The 18,728-nt window shown below is 44.5% G+C and overlaps 1 protein-coding gene across 15 annotated transcripts in view; it reads right to left on the bottom strand.

The window, feature by feature from the left end:
• Nucleotides 1-18,728, bottom strand: part of TANC1 (tetratricopeptide repeat, ankyrin repeat and coiled-coil containing 1) — a 243,278-nt gene that overhangs the window by 43,205 nt on the left and 181,345 nt on the right. For 11 of the 15 annotated variants that reach the window (XM_023259370.2, XM_045034837.1, XM_045034838.1 and 8 more), the window contains 6 exons: nucleotides 15,524-15,646; nucleotides 14,456-14,737; nucleotides 13,420-13,577; nucleotides 10,003-10,234; nucleotides 8,697-8,863; nucleotides 6,096-6,703 (listed from right to left, as the gene is read on the bottom strand). In XM_023259370.2, coding sequence (XP_023115138.1) covers nucleotides 6,096-6,703; nucleotides 8,697-8,863; nucleotides 10,003-10,234; nucleotides 13,420-13,577; nucleotides 14,456-14,737; nucleotides 15,524-15,646 — 1,570 coding nt within the window. The remainder of the gene's footprint in view (nucleotides 1-6,095; nucleotides 6,704-8,696; nucleotides 8,864-10,002; nucleotides 10,235-13,419; nucleotides 13,578-14,455; nucleotides 14,738-15,523; nucleotides 15,647-18,728) is intronic. The other 4 variants (XM_045034839.1, XM_045034844.1, XM_045034840.1 and 1 more) reach the window with 2 other exon arrangements.

Here is an 18,728-nt window from a genome sequence, read left to right as displayed (position 1 = left end):
TAGAATTTCTCTGGATTCCCCTATCTCTGTGGAGTGACCCAGAAAGAAGCTCTAGGACAAGGCAGGTCTTTACCTTTGGAACCATCCACTCTCTGTCCCTCATCCATCATTCTTCACCTTGTTTATTTATTTAGGTCTGTCACAAAAATGTCAATTCCATGGGATTAAGGGTCTTGCCTATGGCACATCAATAGGCATAATACCTAGCAAATGCCTAGCCCTTAGCAACCACTCAAATATGTATTTCTTGTATGGATGAATGAACAGAGGGACAGGTGGAGCAGAACCATCACTGGACCTGGCATTCAGGTCTCCCCCGTCAGTGTACTCACCACTGGGAGTAGACCTGGCCAAAGGATAAGACCTGACAAAGAGAACAAAACAAAAACCAAGCCATGCAAAGCAACAGCACATACTCAGAAATACCTAGAATTCTAGGCTCGGATGGAACACAGTTCCTTTCTGGGTGGAGAAAACTAAGATGTACAAGCAGACTTGCTGTGTCTGGGCACATGGTGGACATTCAACTGACACCACCAATTAACCCCTCACTAACCCTTTCATGAAGAAGCCATCCTACCCATCACCCTCTCCACATCTGCAAGACTCATTCCGTCTCCTGTGGGATCCATGCCTCTGTCTGAGCCAATTTGTTTGGGAAAGATGTTAGGGGCTGCTTATTCCAACAGCAATGACTTCTGTACAATGTGAATTATTTTTATTTCTATCAATCTGACAACTCTGAGGTGCTGGATTTTTTGTTTTGTTTTGTTTTGGAGGGAAAGCAGGTAATGGTGGAGAAAAGGAAGCATTATGGGAAAAAAATGCATTCTCCCCAATGTTTTCTGGGAGTTACTAATCTAGATGAGTAAAATCATGCATCATTTAAATAGTGTTTAGCTATCCAACTGCCTGCCTGTTTTTCAAATAGGTCATAAACTATGTTAGAGATGAAAAAAACCAAGGCAAGTAGAGACCAAGAGATTGCTTTTTATACTTCAGGGGAAGGCATGACTTAAAAACATGCTGACACTGAGTGCCTTGTCCAACATCTCGTAAGGGATTAGAGCTCTTCCACAAGCACACAGTCTGTACTTCTTTGCACACATTCCACCTCCCACACCTCAAGCTTGGGTTTTTCCCTCTCAGATGAGATTCTCCCATGTTCCCACCCTTCCTGCTCCCTCCCACCTACCAGTGGTCCAGGCTCTATATCCTCCCTAGTTCCCTAGTCCCTAGCCATGGGCAGGTCCCAGGGTTCAACCTGGCTCGCATCTCCCAGCCATGGCCTAAGCCATCCTTAGTCTCCCAGTCTGCTGAACTCAATGGCCACACCAACTGTGTCCACCACAAAGACATACTAGGCTAAGTACCATGGCCACACCCCTAATGGGGAAATGATCATGCATCCTTCAGTGGCTTCTAGTGATCTCAGCTAAGCACGTGGCCTCCTGCCTAAGGAGACAATTCATGTAATCACTAGATAGCTGTGTTCCATTTCTCTATATCCCATTTACTTTTCTTCCCTTCCTCCTAGATCCTGCAGTGCTTTCTAAGGCTACCTGCACTTATAATTCTGTTCATTATATACCAGATGCAGAAACTTAGCTGAATTGTTTCACTAAACCGTACAATCCCGCAAACCACTAAACAGTTTGTTTACATGAGGAAACAGAGGCCTGGACAGGTCAAATGATTTGCCCAAAAGATCAAATAGCTGGTGAACAACTGAGAAGAGATTTGAACTGCAGTCTACCTAATGCAAGCACCTATGCTCTTTATCAGTGCACCATGATTTCTCATTCATTCACTCATTAACATCCACCTTGTAACTAGCACCATGCTTGATATGGAGGATTCCACAGGGAACAATGTGAGGTGCTTCCCTGGAGGAGCTCTCAGCTACCAGAGGACTATAAACAACATTCAGCAGAATGGTGCCATGAATCACCTCAATGGGAATACAGAGGAGACAAGTGGCCTGTGCTCTCTGCCCCTATCCCCTTGCATTTCCAATGTCTCCTTCTTCATGGATCAGGTTTCCCCACATTAACCCCACACCTTTCCAACAACACCTCCAACTCCTGTGTTTAAAAAACAAAACAAAACAAAACAAAACAAAACAAAACAAAACAAAACACCCTTTCCCCACAAACAAACCCAAACCTCTCCACCCTTACACTTCTTATCCCAGAATTTTGGCGCTCTCCTCTTCCATCCCTCACAGCTGGATGGAAGGAATCTCTAACAATGTGGGACCTTCCTCCTCTACTGGGAAGCCAAACTCCCTCTTAGTTATCATCTTCCTTCACCTCTCAGCAGCTCTTGCACCCCAACCTCCTTCCTGGAATTCTGCTCCATACCCCAGAAGTCAGAGCTCCCTTTCTGCTAACTACACTCCCTCATCAGGCCCCTCCACCACTTCTCCATGAATGATGCCACATCTTCACCTCCAACTTCCCCACCATCAGACTTCCCCCCAACTTGAACAGGCAGTTCTGCCAACCCCACCAGCTCAAGCTGCTATAAGCAAAAGGCATCTCATGTCCTGCAACACGTGCTCCACACCTCCTGCTTTTCTTACCCTTCCTAAGAACAGTGCCACTCCTAGCTTCTGTGGCTTAACACCCTGATGTCCTCTACAGCTCCCCCTTCTCCTTGACTTTGCTTATAAGGCCAAGCTGTGCCCACCCATCTCATGTTAGCAGAGCCAGTCTCAACCCCTCTGCATCCCGAAGCCAGGTCCACCAAGTCCCTGCTGCTGTCACACAGGATCTCATGGTCCAGCCCTCTACACTCCTGCCAATGTAGGTAGTCTGCACTTTCGACCTGCTCAATTGAGGGCTCTCCAGAGATGACTGATTAAAGTCTATTCTCCCTAGCACATCCTTCTGTTAAGTCTTCTATCCCAAGACAAAAGCTCCAGCCAAACTAGGTTTGTTGTTGCCAAAACACAACCTGCCATTTGACATGATGACTTGGACAGCTCCTTCTGTCTGCAATAGCCTCTTTTCCACCTACTAAAATCCTATCTGTTAATTCCTCAAGTCCATGACATGACAGCAGACAGGAGGTTGCTCAAGATTTTAAAACTCCTGATGCAACCCTAATCAACTGATGGATCCGGGAAATAATCATCAGGCCTCCGAGAGACATTAAGACATTGTGTGCCTCCTGATGGAAGCAGACCTACTATCTATTAAGTATCCTTGCAAAAAATATTTTAAGATAAAATCTGACCAATTTCAGGAAATAGAGGTGGTAAACACAGTAAATACCATGAGAATGCAATCAGCAAAATTCAGATTATGGGAAACCATATAGGACAAATTACTCAGTTATTCTTTTTAAACAAATAAAATGCAAGGACAAAGGAGAAGCAGAAGGAGAAGCAAATCTATAGATTAAAAGAGGCACTGTAAAACGCATTTTCATGATCTTATCTGGATCCTGATTCAAACATACTAGCAAAATATGAAGGAAGTAAAGAAATTTGGTCACAGCTAAATGTGTGATAATACCGATAAATTAGTCTTAACATTTTAGGTGTGGCAATAGTGTTGTGGTTAAGTGTGAAAATGTCTTTTTAAGGTACATAATCAGTTACTTGGTAAAATGTCGTGGTATCTACAACTTGTTATCGGCAAAACATGACAGATGTAGTAAATATTGCACAATGTGAATTATGTTTCAGTCTAGGTGATGTGCAAGAAGACTTTAAGCAACTTACTCATCTTTTTAATTCTGCTCCTGTAATTCTAACATAAGGAATAATGAAAACAAAGAAGAAAATTCTATTCCTTTCCTGAAAAGCACCAAGACATGCACAATAGGTTGCTTTATTTATAAATAACCCAGAAACAACTGCAAGGCCCCACAGTAAGGGTAAATAAAGTACATCATTATTCGCCTACTAGGAGGTTTGCACACCCATGAAAAATGATACTTTGCTAAGATTTCCAAACTGCTTGCTAAGCTATCCATGATGTGTAAGCAAAAAAAAAAAAAAAAAAAAAAAAAAAAAAAATACAGGATAGGAATTTTAATATAGAAAAGATGATTTGGAGAATGTTTAAAATGCATGGCAAGAGACAGAAATAAAAAGTGAGATGTCATTGACTCTGGGTATTGGATTCTTTTTGCTGCTTCTCCCTAATTAGGGCAAAATTACAACTAATTAGGGTGGGAAGAGAAATGCTACCCATCTTTCAAGGCCCAGCCCAAATGTCCTCATGTATGTGAAACACTTTCCAAAAACGGTCTTCCCTAGCTGGAAGCCTCCCTTTCCTAAAGTCCACGTGCAGTACTTTCTTCCCACATGGTCACTTCCTCCCTCACTTGCCCCCTTGTGTGGGAAGCCCTTGAGAGCTGGGCCCTTATCCCAGGACTCTCTGAATCTGCCACAGTACCCTGCATGTGGTGGGCCCGCAGAGACTTCTGCTGAAATGCATCCAGTAGTGTCCTTTCACTAGCCTTGTCTGCTGAATGAAATTCCAGAACTAAAGGGGTCTTGGGTAAATGCTGATGTGCACAATGCCAAATAGGAACTCCTTATACTTTGCACCCTGGATGTCTCTCTTGTCCTGGTCCAATCCTGGTCCTACCCTGGGTAATTCCCCACACATGCTTCTTGGAACACATCAGCACTCAGGAGCCCAACATTTCAGGTACACGTCTGCTAGTCATTGCACAGTGAGCTCTGCTCCAGGCTGCATTACCTCAGTGCTGCCCACCACCCAAAGCAGAGCAAGGCTCTACAGTGACTACAGTTCAACTTCCTCTGCTTCAAACCCTAATGACAAGTCTACATCCCCTGTTGAAGTTTCTCAACTTGTTTTTATGTTTCTACAAACTCGACTGTAGCCTATCTTCCTAGAAAATGATCCAACTTGGCTAAGTATGTCAAATATATGGTACGCATATCACCTCGTTACTTACAGTCTCGCTAAATAACCTGGGAGTTACAGTTTGTTGCCTCAAACTAGACTCAAAAGAACACATTTTTAGCCTGGTGTTACCTCAGAAAACAACAGTACCCCCAACATGAAACAGCCAGACTCCCATCTGGTCAATGTCAAATCAGTACTCATGGGGAAGAAGGTGGTGCAGCTTACAAATGCTTATTTCACCTCTTCATTCCTGGACCCCAGCATCTGGTCACCTGGCCAGTGCAGCTCATAGGGAACAGTTTAGCAGCTTGCTGGACCTGGTACCGAGTCGGGGGCAATTATGACTCACAGACAGCAGAAACCATTCAAGACAACAGTGATGCAGGCCAAGGCCAGGGCCAGGCAGAAGTAGTAGACAAGAACCCACCCTTATGGACACAAAAGCATCTGCACCCTCAAATTCCCTGACCTCTCACTCTGACTAGCATGAGGCCACATGAGAGGCAGGCTTACCGCCTTCCCTCCCCTGAGCAGTGCAGAGAGCGGAGTCTTGGCCCCACCCTGCTGAGACTCCTCAGTGGAACCTTCCACTCCCTATATGCAGCTGCCACAGGACCATCTCATAAATGGGGCATCTGAGGTCTGAATCTGAATCCTGCTGACCCCAAGCCTGTTACACTGCACTGAAGCACAAATGCAAATAATCACAACCAGCTGTGATCACTGTGCTCCATTTGGGGCCTGCAGGCATATCTGATCCCTGGGACAAGATGCTGTATGCCCAAGAGGGGCAGCAGTGATGCTAGGGGTCCAAGACAGTGCACAGACTCAAAGTGAGGAAGCTGAGCTGAGAGTGGCTTCTGGAGAAGCCCACTGTTCCCTGGAGCATGTACCACACTGTGACTCCCTTAAAGGGGACCAAGGTCTGGAAGAGAATGGACAGCGAAGAAAGGTCACCAAGCATTGCTCAGCTTCTCTCTCACTGGATGTACTCGCATACAAATTTCTAGCAATTAAAGGATGGAAGTTTTTGTTTGGCAGCAAGGTTTTCCACGGCCCTCCTGAATTGTTCATCATGTGTTGCCTTTCCATTGAGAAGGGTGAACTGGAGAGGAGGGGAAAAAAGGGTGAATTGTGTTTGGAACCCCTTCTCCAATCGCACATTAGACTCCCTGCAAACAGCAGACAGGAAGCGGCCTGCCATACCTGGGCTCGCATAGGAAGGCCGTGTTTTCACCATCTGCTCTCCAAACGAGCCACTCCCGGAAGGACGGGTGGCAGAACATGCGGGTTTTGTCTCGCCTCTTAATGAGGAAGCAGGAGAGAGCATCCATCCTCTGCTGGAAGTCCTCCCATCCCTGCTCCCCTTGTACGTGGCCCGCGTTAATGGCCTGAAAGATCTGCTCATCCGTCATGGGGTGGAGGGATGCGAGGGCCACATTTAGAATCGGAAGTGCTCTCTCGAAGGCGGACTGGGTCATGAACTTCATGTTGCACTGCAGCAGATAGAGCTCAGACAGAGACACAGGGACCACCTTGTAGCTGGCACTTTTGATGACCAAATGTCCCCTCTGGAAGAGGTCCAAGGTGAGTTTGAGGTACAGGTAGGAGCCGAGGCTCCGCAGCACCAGGTGGCTGCTCACTTTCCCAATAAGGGCGGCGTCGGCCTTGCCGTTCAGGGAGATGTTGCTGAGGATGTCCTGGCTGCTGTGGACCCTGTGCTGGACGTAGGCATGCAGGTCACTGTGAATGTCTTTGTTGTCCGGAAAGTCATCTAAGGAAAGCTTGACGAATGGCAGCGTGCTCACAATTTCCTGTGGAAAAAAAAACGCCAAAAACCCACAGTGTCAGTCCACAGAGATTTCTTTTTTATGTCAGCTGCATTTCAAACTAGATTCACTAGTTTTCTTTCAAGGAGGATTTTCATGGATTACAGGGACTCATTGTTTTGTATTAAAACATGTAATAGGATAAGTTGAAGATAAAAAGCTTATGTGAAAGAAATCCTGATGCGAGATCGAATCAGTAATGGCTTTCCCGAGGCCCTCATCTGAAGACTCAGAAACGAGCAAGATGTAAGAGCCCCAGGCAGACAATGGCAAGCTGGCCATTCCAGCACAGGGGCAGTGAGACCCTGAGGTGACCCAATACTCATAATCCTTACATTGTGCAGAGGTTACATAACAAGGACAGACACAAACCAGCACTGTGTATCTAAGAACACGGCCAGACACCGAGATAAGAGGCATCCCTCTCTGTGCATCAGATACTGGGACTGTATAACCGAGCCAGGAAATCTGAAACGGCCCCTGCCCCCTGGCAGGCTATACCGCAGCCACAGCATGCCTTAATGAAGGTGCCGTACTTCAGGATAGCCTGCTAGCATTTTTTTAACTGCTGTTCATTCCAAGTAAACTTTTAAGTTCAAGTATAACATACAAACCATAATTGCACAACGTCATTAATTTTTACAAAGTTAAATACATCTGTGTAACCAGCAGCGAGAAACAACGTCACCAGCTCTCGGAAGCCCTGTGTCCCTTTCCATCCCACCCCCATCCGAAAGATAAGCACTCTCCTCACACCTAACAGCAGAGAGGAGTTTTTGGTTTTTTCTTTAAGCTAACCACTATCTGGGGCGCCTGGGTGGCTCAGTCAGTTGAGCGTCCGACTTCGGCTCAGGTCACGATCTCGCGGTCTGTGGGTTCACGATCTCCCACGTCGGGCTCTGGGCTGACAGCTCAGAGCCTGGGGCCTGCTTCATATTCTGGGTCTCCCTCTCTCTCTCTCTCTGCCCTCTCCCACTCATGCTGTCTCTCTCTGTCTCTCAAAAATAAACAAACACTAAAAACAATTAAAAAAAAAATAACCTAACCACTACCGTTTCTGAAGAATTTGACCCATGTCCTCACTGAATATAATAATTGCAGGGGGCAGGCTGAGTATAATCACTCCCATTTTACATGGATGGTAACCGAACCCTGTGAAAATTTAAACAGCTAGTACAGAAAATATAGGACTCCTATTCCTTTGCTCTATCGATTACCAAATTCTGCTTACTGTGTGATAAATGACTGCAAAGGGTAGAAATCAAATGGCCATAAAAACAAATGTCAAGTGAGGCTGAGGCCTAATGCCACTTTTAATGAGAAAAGAAAAGAACCCAATGCTATTTTTAAATAGACATCATCACAAAAGGGCAAAAATCAAAATCTAAGAGTAATGTCTTTACTAAAAAAGGACAGGGGTAGAGGGAAGAAGTCAAAGGTTGGTAAGATATAATTTGGGTTCAAATGAGGGGAAAGATGAGGAAAAGAATTAAAAAAAAAAGCACTTCATTTTGCTACAAGTGGAATCTTATGTTGAAGTTTTATGAAAAAATAGACCTTATTTCAGAATTAGCCTTAAAAATCTTTTCTTCCTTGAAAGAAAGGAAGAAAGAAACAACAAGACAAAGAAGGAAGGAAAGAAAATAAAAGAAACAAATTCCCACTGCAATTCCACACAAATAACTACAGGAATAACTTTAAACTCCAGTAGATAAACTGAGTTACTTCCAGGGCTGGACTCTTGTATTTTGGAAGTGCAGGGACAGTGCAGTGCTAAGAGGAGACTTTCCTGACATCTTGATTCATGGAAGGTAAAAAGGTCAGAGTTTCACTCATTTGGGGCTTTGTGGACTAAATATATCAAGTCCTAATGTAGTTTTCAATTAAGCAGCTAAACGCTTTTTAACAGTTTATGTTGTTAATCACTATAAATTCTGGGTATGAGGTCTTGGAAAGAGACTGGAGAATTCTTTCTCACCTGAAAATTTGCTCTTACAGTCACAATCAGCTTCAACCAGGCAGGAAACTTAGAAATAATTTTGGTAATAAATGAAGAAAGCGTATCTCCATAATCAGGCTTATGAAACTCCGCTTCATTTAAGCCATCTATCAAAATAATATATTCTTCTTCAGGAATTTTCTGCTCTAAAGGATAAAATAATTTTTTAATTAAGAAATTATACATTTCTAGAAAATGGCACCACCCAGTGAATTTTAGTGTTAGGAAAAGCTAAAAAGGTTTACATATTGCAGAAGAAACGGTTTTCAGAGAAGCACATTTTCTATTAAATTTATAATGAAAACCAGAGCAGACAGCCAAGAGAAAAACAAATCTTATAAAACAGTTTTCAGAAACATATTGCATTACACACATTAGCGGGATCTCACCCATGTATATGATACAGTTAGCTCTTCATACACTCCTTTCACTGGGGTGAGCTATAGCTAAGATAACTGGCATATATGGACATTAAATCTGGAAAAGATGCTAGGTCCTCCCCATAGAATCCCCCCTGTCCTGCAATGGATGTCTGGGAATGAAAAGGGACCCTCAAAAGCCAAGCATCTGGCCCAAGGCACACAGCCAGCCAGTGGTGAGAACCTCACTGTTACAGACTCCTAGAACAGGGCTCTTTCCCACAAGCCTGAATCTAGTTTTCCATTTATTAGCACCAACTTTCTGTCCAAGAAACTGAGGACAAATGATGACAGATCTGTTTCCATCCCAAAGTGCTATGGAGGCAGGTAAACTAGCTTAAAAGGTGAGGAATGAGGAGGAGAAAGGATAAGAAATGAACAGCCCATAATAGCATTAATGTCCCCTACCTTGTCGAGTATTTCAAGGGGAAAAAAAAAAAATCAAATGAACACTTCTAGAAAAGCCTTTAGGATCAACTCAACTGAGCAGAGCCCCTGAAAAAAAAAATAGCTGGCAAGTTCTCCAATCAACCAACTTGTTCCCCCACTAGGTAGGAATATAAAATATGCAGGCAACAGTTTCTAGGGCATAAGTCATCTGTATAACCTATGGTTACAAATTAGCTACTTTGGAAATACTCAACGGGGAGTGAATTCTTTATTGGAGGCATTTCTTTCAAAACTACACCATTCAAGAAGCAAGCAGGGACCCTAGGGAGATGGTCCTGAGTAAGGGAATGAGCAGTGCACACATTGACCCACATCCTTGCCTGGCGCCCACCCTCGCCCCCATCCAAGTGCTTCTGAGGACCGTCCCGGGGACTCTGGACTAGAGAGAGAGGGTGTGGGTGGCTGCTCGGAAGTACCATTTCTCAGGCTTGTGAGCGGTTCCAGCACTCCTCTCCTGAAGGCGGCCACTGGGTCCTGCACGCAGGACCGGAGGCTCAGCATGCTCTGTAGCTGGGGCTCCCTGATCAGTAGGTCCCTGTAGGCGGCCAGCTGGTGGGACCGGCACAGCAGAGCTGCAATGCTGTGCACGAACTCGGGCACCAGGCACGTGTACGTGTTGTCAGCTTGGCAGTAGTGGTAGGCCACGACCTATGCGGGAAGCAGAGCCGTCAGCACCCCTCTTGACATGCTCCCTCCGTGATCTCAAACACATGCGATGCCCCCTCTGCCACGGGAATGAAATACGTTGTTTCTATTCCCCAACACTGAGTCATTATTTAGCTTAATTGTTTCAGTTATTCTTTCATTCATTCACATGGTTTGCCAAGTTCTGGGCAGACTCTTAATTGCAGCCGCAAATCCATCTTGATTAGCACTAAGATCAGCACAAGGTACTCTGTATCAAAAATAATGAATAAGCCTCATTCATAAAACCTAAAGCCAATCCTGGTTTAGAGTATCTCTGAATAATCCCAATGTACTCAACATCCAGAAGTGCCACATTCACTTCATTCCTACTTTCAAAACAGCAGCATTTCCTTGGGAAACTCGTGCTGCTCCCCAAAAGCAGATAAAGTTGGTGGGTAGGAAAGTGGCTCAATCAGTTGAGCGTCTGACTTTGGCTCAGGTCATGATCTCAAGGCTTGTTGAGTTCGAGCCCTGCATCACGCTCTGTGCTGACAGCTCAGAACCTGGAGTCTGCTTCAGATTCTGTGTCTCCCTCTCTGTCTGCCCCTCCCCATCTTGTACTCCGTGTCTCTCTCAGAAATAAATAAACGCTAAAAAATGTTTTAAACATTTATTTATTTATTTATTTATTTATTTATTTTTAAAATGTTTTTATTTTTGAGACAGAGACAAAGCACGAGCAGGGGAGGGGCAGAGAGAGGGGGAGACACAGAATCTGAAGCAGGCTCCAGGCTCCGAGCTGTCAGCCTAGAGCCCGACGCGGGGCTCAAACTCACAGACTGTGAGATCATGACCTGAGCTGAAGTCGGACGCTTAACCGACTGAGCCACTCAGGAGCCCCAAACATTTATTTTTGAGAGAGAGAGAGCACAATCCTGCACACACATGGGTGCATGCATGCAGGGGAGGGGCAGAGAGAGAGAGAGAGGGAGGGAGAGAATCCCAAGCAGGCTTCAGCACTGTCAGTGCAGAGCCCTTGCAGGGTTTGATTCCACAAAAGGTGAGACTATGACCTGAGTCAAAATCAAGAGTCAGACATTTAGCCGACTGAGCCTCCCAGGCACACCCACGGCTGCTTCTTTTTCCCAGACAGGAGGGCCAGCAGCCTAGCTCAAACCTTTAGTCTCCTCCCCGCACACACACCTGACACTGGAGATATTCAACAACACCAGGGTTTGAAGGACCAAAATGAGAAATTACCAAACGTCTGCCTATAGCGTGAAGAGACACATAGGAGAGAGGTTCCTTCCCAAGCACTGAGGGGATAAGGAGTGTTGCCTTTGTTGGGATGGATTTGAAGGGGCAGCAGGCTACTCGTTAGAGTCCAAGGAAAGTGCCAGGTGCAGAACTGTCCTGGGAGAAGAGCTCTGTAGATGTATGGAAACTCTGATACATTCCCACATGAGAATACAAGGAGGAACAGGGAGTATGAGAAAAGGAAGGTGAAAAAAGTAAAAATGTATGTGTGCAAAGTGCTTTCTGTTCTCCAGAAGGGTCTGAGTGCCTGCTGTTCCCAGAGCTCCTCACAACCCTGCCTCACCAGGTGTGGTTCACAGCTGCGGACTGCACACAGGTTAAATGCCTCACCAGGTAACAAGGGCAGGCAGTGGAAGCTCTGGGATTAGATTCCAGGTCTGTAGACTCTTAACAGCAAGTGGCAAGAGCAGACATGGCCAATTTGGAACTGTTGTGTGACTTCTGTTTTAGATTAAAATTATCCACACTCTGAGGAAAGCTGATTGCTCTTCCCCTTTGCCCTGGAAAGATGAGCAGGAACACAGGAGGACCCCTAAGCTTGTAGAAACCACCAATAAGACAGGCAGCACCCCGGTCTATGTCAAGCACCGTGTCTGACCGAAGAAGCCTGTCAGCCCAACAGTGGGTCATGAAACCAGTCTGGAGCCACAACAACTTGTTTTCATTTCATAAAGTTGGTTATATAAGGCTGCGAGAATACCGTGATGCTTTTGCTTCAGTTGTGTTGTGAGTACGTGCACAGGTCTTCCGGGTAAAATATATCTCTTATTACAGGTCACAAAGTGGTTTGAAAAATCACTATAGCAGGGTGGCTTTGAAGTCTGCACTATACTCTTCATCTCAGATCGCTCATTTCTGACTAGAGGACTGTGGCCAATCAGTGGCCGGAGCTGCCTACGCCAGTGAGGAGCAGCTCTCACCCGAGAAGGAGAAGCAAGGAGCAAAGATCTGGGCAAAAAAAGCCTTCTTTTCAGTCCCCTGCACCAAACTCACCCTCAGAGCGTTTCCTCTGAATCCAGGGGCATTCCTAGATGCCCCTGGCACCATCCACCTGATGCTCCCCAGCTCTGCCTGCCCCACCACTGCTGCCCAGGGAGACCCCAGCAGGTCACTAGGAGTGAGAGACGTAACTGTTCTAATGCACAGGGTGGCTTATGAACTTGTCACAGATGCTGAGCAGATGGAAAATTTCAGAAGGACCCTGATGACCGTGAATCTATCAAGAGAAAGTCAGCCAAGTCTCTTTTTTAACCTCACAAGAAACCTCTGACAGAGGGATGCAGGGAACCAAAGTCCCCAGGCAACAGAGAACAGGCGTGGTGAACTGGATCACGTTCAAGGCTCCCAAGTGAAGGACAGCACATGCTTGTAAGGATGGATTTGTGGCACCTGTGACACCACCTGCTACTTTGAGGAATTCTTTCAATCCATTTTTTTTAATTTTTAAAAAATTTTACAATGTTTATTTATTTATTTAGAGAGACAGATAGAGTATGAGAAGGGGAGGAGCAGAGAGAGAGGGAGACACAGAATCTGAAGCAGGCTCCAGGCCCTGAGCTGTCAGCACAGTGTCTGAGGTGGGGCTCGAACTCACAAACCACGAGATCATGACCTGAGCTGAAGTTGAGCGTTCAACTGACTGAGCCACCCAGGCGCCCCTCAATCCATTGTTTAAGATGAATCAAAGTCCCCTGCCAGTGTCTGGAGATATTTATTTTCATTAATACCTTTTACTTGGAGTACTTGATCACTATTTTATCAAAAGGTACCTTTTTACATTAAAGAACTATCTCTGTTTCAAGATCCCTTTTTCTATTCCTTTCTCAGAAGCCAAACTAACAAATCTTGTTCTCTTTCTAGAAGAGTCCCCTAGAGCAGGAGCAGGTTACCTTAGAAGCGAGGTATTTCACTGCATCCTCTCTTGGTCTCTGGTTCTCAGGAGTATCAGACCCAGACCCAGGGGGTGTTTTGGCCATGTTGGTAACAACTGCAGAAGAGCTCGGTGAAAGCAACGGAGTGAAAGGAAGATCCTGGGAGGAATCCGAAGCTGCCGAGAAAGAGGCCAATTTCATCATTACAACATCAGAATAGGGGTATGATGAGATAGTGAACAGATTGCTTGAGTAGACCCAAAGAGTACTTTAATAAGTAATGAGTGAACAGCGTTCCAAATGCAAAGGTCCAACGGAGAACACAAAGTATCCCTCTCAGCCCTGCCCCCCATACACCCAGATACCCTCCCAGGAGCAGTGCCCTTTCTGGTTTCTTTCATTTTCTTTATATAAAGTCTTTTCGCTATATATATATATGTATATATATATATATATATATATATATACACATATATACATATATGTATATAAATATATATAAATAAATATAAATATGTGTGTGTGTGTGTGTGTGTGTATATATATAAATAAACTTTCATGGCTCACTGTTCCTGTTCACCATGTTAGAGACACTTCCTTTTAATGGGTTTATTATACATACAATAAGATGCGATTACTCAAATATTGGCTTCTATTTTAAGTTAGTTTTTATACTATGAGTAAACCCAGCACAGAAGACAAAGGCTGTGGAGAACAGGGTACAAAAGAATTGTGCACAGACTCCTCCTGGCTTTTTCTGCCAGGAGCCGAACCCCCTTGGTTTTAGGACCCGAACTCTCCAGGGCACCTGATCAGGCCTCACAGGCCCTACAGCTGAGACAAGACCAGGGAAGGCTGTTCTCATCCCAGGTGATGGCTTCCTGGGTGCCAGGATAGATGGAAGGGTTCAAACAGGTTTCCCAATGTGCTGGCAGACCAGGTACGGCAGCTAGAACAACTTGAGGAACATGGGGACTGTTTATCCCACAGCAATGTCCCCCATCTACCTGACACGAATATCATAAACTAGATGAGTGGTTAAATATGCACATACTTTTTGGTGGTGAACTGGGGCTGCTGGAAGCAATCTGCCTCATGCGGCTTCCGTGGCAGCTAAGTGCCACCAACTTAGAAATGATTGCGGTCTTCCCAAAGCCCACGTTTCCAACCACCACGGCTCCTCTATTTTCTGTCAGTTCTGTGTTCCTCAAGTTTTCTTCTATCTGGTGAAACAGCCAATCCCTTCCCACAAACACAGAGTCCGTTGTTATGCTTGGTACTTCAAACAACAGGGGTTTCAACAAAATGTCCTGTGGCTTGTAGGGAGCAAATCGTGCTTAGAAAAAAACAAAAAACAAAAAACAAAAAACAATCATTACTTTAGAAGAATGTCATAATTTTATACACTGATATACTTAGTATTAGCCTAAATTTAGGTTTACCCTACAAGGAATCCGTATTTCCAGTCTGGTTCTATGCATACTTCTGTAATAACTCATTTATAATCCCCTGTTGGTTTTACAAAGGGTCCTATTAAAATGACTTGCTACTTCTTTAATCATGACTCAGGGCAGACACCAGAGGATTAGGAAAAGGGATTCAAGTGGCCAAACCAGGCCTCATCGGTTTGTCTGCAACAGTGTTTAAGATAGGCTCCTTCCACTACTGTGTTAGTAAAATGGAAATGTTTTCCTAGAGACGGGGCCCCAGCTCTCATCTTGGTGTGATGATGAGTGGTCCCTTTGGCAAGGTTCCCGACCACCCTACTGTGTGTCATGGGTAGACTTAAGAGGTGACCAACAGCCCAGGGAAATGAAACAAAGCTGACTCTTTGTTGGTCACAAAAAATATCCCGTGAGTGTTAAATTACTCCTCATTCCAAAATAATATACTGCAGAATTATTTTCCAACTCCAGAAACGAGTTCATCACATATTTTAAGGAAGAAGACCCAAACCACTAAAGGACGGCCTCCTAGCACATTTAACAAACTTTTAGCACACACACACAATTCATGTCATGGTTTTAAATGAGCTGGCTTAAACGCTGGTTATCCCAGATCCTCAATGTTGAGTGAATGTGCTCATTATATCCATTATCCCAGCAGATGCAAAGATAAGTACCTTTAACTTCCTGTGCCCTACCTCCGGCTGTATTGTGCCACGGCAATCTAATTGACGTTCGAAGAGGGGCATTTCTCTGCCCGTCTAAATAACTCAGATCCTCCAACTTGGTTGAGCTTGTTGCTGTAATATTAAACTGAAGTTTAGTCTTTTCAAAGTTGATTTTAATATCATACCCAAACTACTACAAATTATAAATTACTAAGCAATTCCGTTCAGGCTTTCCATTCACTTCAAAGTAACTTTAGTTTTGTTTGCCCATCCCAGCTTATTTTTCCAGCAAGGAGTTCACCGAAAAGTGGCAAAAACCAAGTGTCTCTCATTCTTAAAATTGTGCTGCTATGGTTTCCAGAATTCTCCACTATTCCTGGAAAGACACAGACTTCACCAACAATTTTTATGAAGAAACTTGACCATCACGTGTCACTCAATACAGCTGCAGTACATACTGCAGACACAGAGCACGTCCCAGAGGTCTTTCGCTGCAATTCTGGACAGCCTTCTGCTGTTGCTGGAATCCCAACCTTGTTAATTCAGGGAGCAGATTCTGCTGTACAATTCCACGGTGCTCAGAACACTAACAGTCAGCTCAGGACAGTGAAAGGAGCCATGTGGATTTCATCAGAAATAAACATTCCTAAGCTTTACATTTTTATGTATATGTTATATGCTATTTTATGTGTATTTTTAAAAATTCTAAAAACAAGTAATATTTACCTCTGATCAAATCAGTAAGTCACACCACACAGGTACCAGTTAAAATGCATTAAGGGTCTATGCGAGCATACATACAAGTTCGATTATAAAAACAACCAATACGGGAGGGGAAGGAAAAAAAAAAAAAAAAAAGAGGTTAGAGTGGGAGAGAGCCAAAGCATAAGAGACTCTTAAAAACTGAGAACAAACTGAGGGTTGATGGGGGGTGGGAGGGAGGGGAGGATGGGTGATGGGTATTGAGGAGGGCACCTTTTGGGATGAGCACTGGGTGTTGTATGGAAACCAATTGGGCAATAAATTTCATATATTTAAAAAATTAAAAAATAAATTAATTAATTTAAAAATAAATAAAAAATAAAAACAACCAATACAAAATAATGTTGCTAATTCTTAGCAAATCTTAACAAATACACAGTATGTTTTTACCCTAAAAGAAAAAAAGAAAAAAAAAGAGCCTCCTCTTATTTACATATATATCCTAGGTCACAATGAGAGAATTCTAAATAGGATTAACCTAATTTGTTTGTGGGTTGAGTGACCCAACATTAAGATACTGCTGATCCTACACGTACAATTCTCTTCCAGGATAATAAAATATAGGCATCATTTGAGGGCAAATGAGTGGGGAACAGGAGTTGCATTCTAAGGGCTAGGGCTTCTAAGGACTGGTAAAATCATTAGCGGGACCAAGTTTTGAGGGAGAGAAGTCAAGTTGGGCCATCTGTCTGCCGAAAGCCTTCTGGCTGCACAGCATCCAGCCATTGACCAGCACCATCTGACCAATCTGGGTCCTCCCCATTTCCCCTCCTGGGGCTTTCATCACTGTTAGCACCACCCCCCTCATTCCATTCAATAAGCACCTGGGCGGCTCCAAGGCCTGGCTCTGTGGTGGCATGTCCCCTCTTGCCACGTTCCCCAAAGGGCAATCCACCCCATGCTCTACTCACTTTCCCAGTCCCAGGAGAGACATCTGACGCCTTGACTTCACAACAACATACACGTATACTCCTGGATCCTTCTGGTGTATATCCACAGCCTAGGTACACATCGTGTGCACGCTAATGTCAATATTCCACACCAATCTTTCCCATTAGAAACATTCGGCTAAGTCCTTATGTAGGACTCCCACATAAGCCTAATTTATGGGAATCCAATGGCAGCCTCTAGCTTCAATCTCAGTCCTTCACAAGTAGGGTGTGTGAAACTTCCAGGAGGGCCACCAGGACCAAACTGATTACTCTGGCTCCCTATGATAATATCGCTTGGAACATATAGTTCTAGGTTCCTGCCTGGGACCTGGGACTCTGACCCAGGCCTCTGCAAATGCCCCCTTTCCTCAGCATGCCTCACTGTGGACACATCACATGTTGGAGGCTGGGGGGAGAAGGATCAGCCACAGCTGTAACCCATAAGCCAAGTTGGGTTTGGAGCTGGAACAGCCACAAATATCTGGCCTGCTGCTTCAGCCCTAGAGAACTCAAAGACACTTGGAGCCTCCAAAGGGCTTCCTATTTCTCTTCTTCCCCTAACCCCTTAGAACATGACATTCAGTTTATAATTTTGTGACAACTAAAAGGACTAAGAATAGGAGAGTATACAAAGGGCATTCCAAAGAGAGGATTGCAAATAAAAGCCCTAACTTGACACAGATGCAGGAGATGGTGAGGCTTCAAACACCTCTGTTTTCAGATTTACCGTCACTATAGCTCTGGCTCCAAAGTGTGCAACAAAGTGGCCTCACCCTCTCCGAAGCTCTGATTCTCCATTGCAAATGGGATTAAGATGCAGCGAAACAGACCGTGGCTCAGTGGGGTTGCAAGACAGGAGCTGCCAGCTACCACTGCTTCCTACAGCGTTGTCACGGCCACTGAGAGAGACTTGAGTTGGGGCAGTGAAGCTTTAGGTGCTCCCCACCTACCAGAGCAAGCGACCTGGACCACGTGTTGCCTTCTCACACATGTGTACAGTAGAGTTTCAGATATTACCAGCACAAGAGTTAGACTCACTTCCAGTATTTAACGATAACTGTTTTCAAAATCCTCAACACAACTCAGGGCTGAGAAAAAGCAGAGGGAAAACAATAATTTTATGCTGCCGTAAACCTACAGCTAGTAGCTCCATGGTTAAATTACACACTTGTTGCATACACACACATCACATCGGCCATCTGAGAAGGGTATTTTAAGATGCTGCAGGAGAGTTTTTTGAGGGGGTGGAGTGGGGTGGAGGGAGCAGAAGGAAAATTATCTAATTGGAACAAAAAGAAACATCGGTTGAATACCATGGACTAACCTATCAAAGGTAAATACTATTAAGTCGAGGCAATGACCAGTTGGAATTTCAAGAAAATTGGCTGGTAATTCTGTTTGTTGGTATTCTAGAAAACTAAATACAGTGTCTGCGATCCACTTAGCAATTCAAAAGAAAAAGAAGTTAGTCAAAAACAGTGGAACCTAATTACCCAATTTCTAGATTATCTAAGATATCA

This window comes from Felis catus, chromosome C1 (genome assembly GCF_018350175.1).
Source record: "Felis catus isolate Fca126 chromosome C1, F.catus_Fca126_mat1.0, whole genome shotgun sequence".
Taxonomy (NCBI): domain Eukaryota; kingdom Metazoa; phylum Chordata; class Mammalia; order Carnivora; family Felidae; genus Felis; species Felis catus.
The sequence above is the reverse complement of the archived record's forward strand: the minus strand, read 5'-3'. Positions and strand labels throughout refer to the sequence as shown.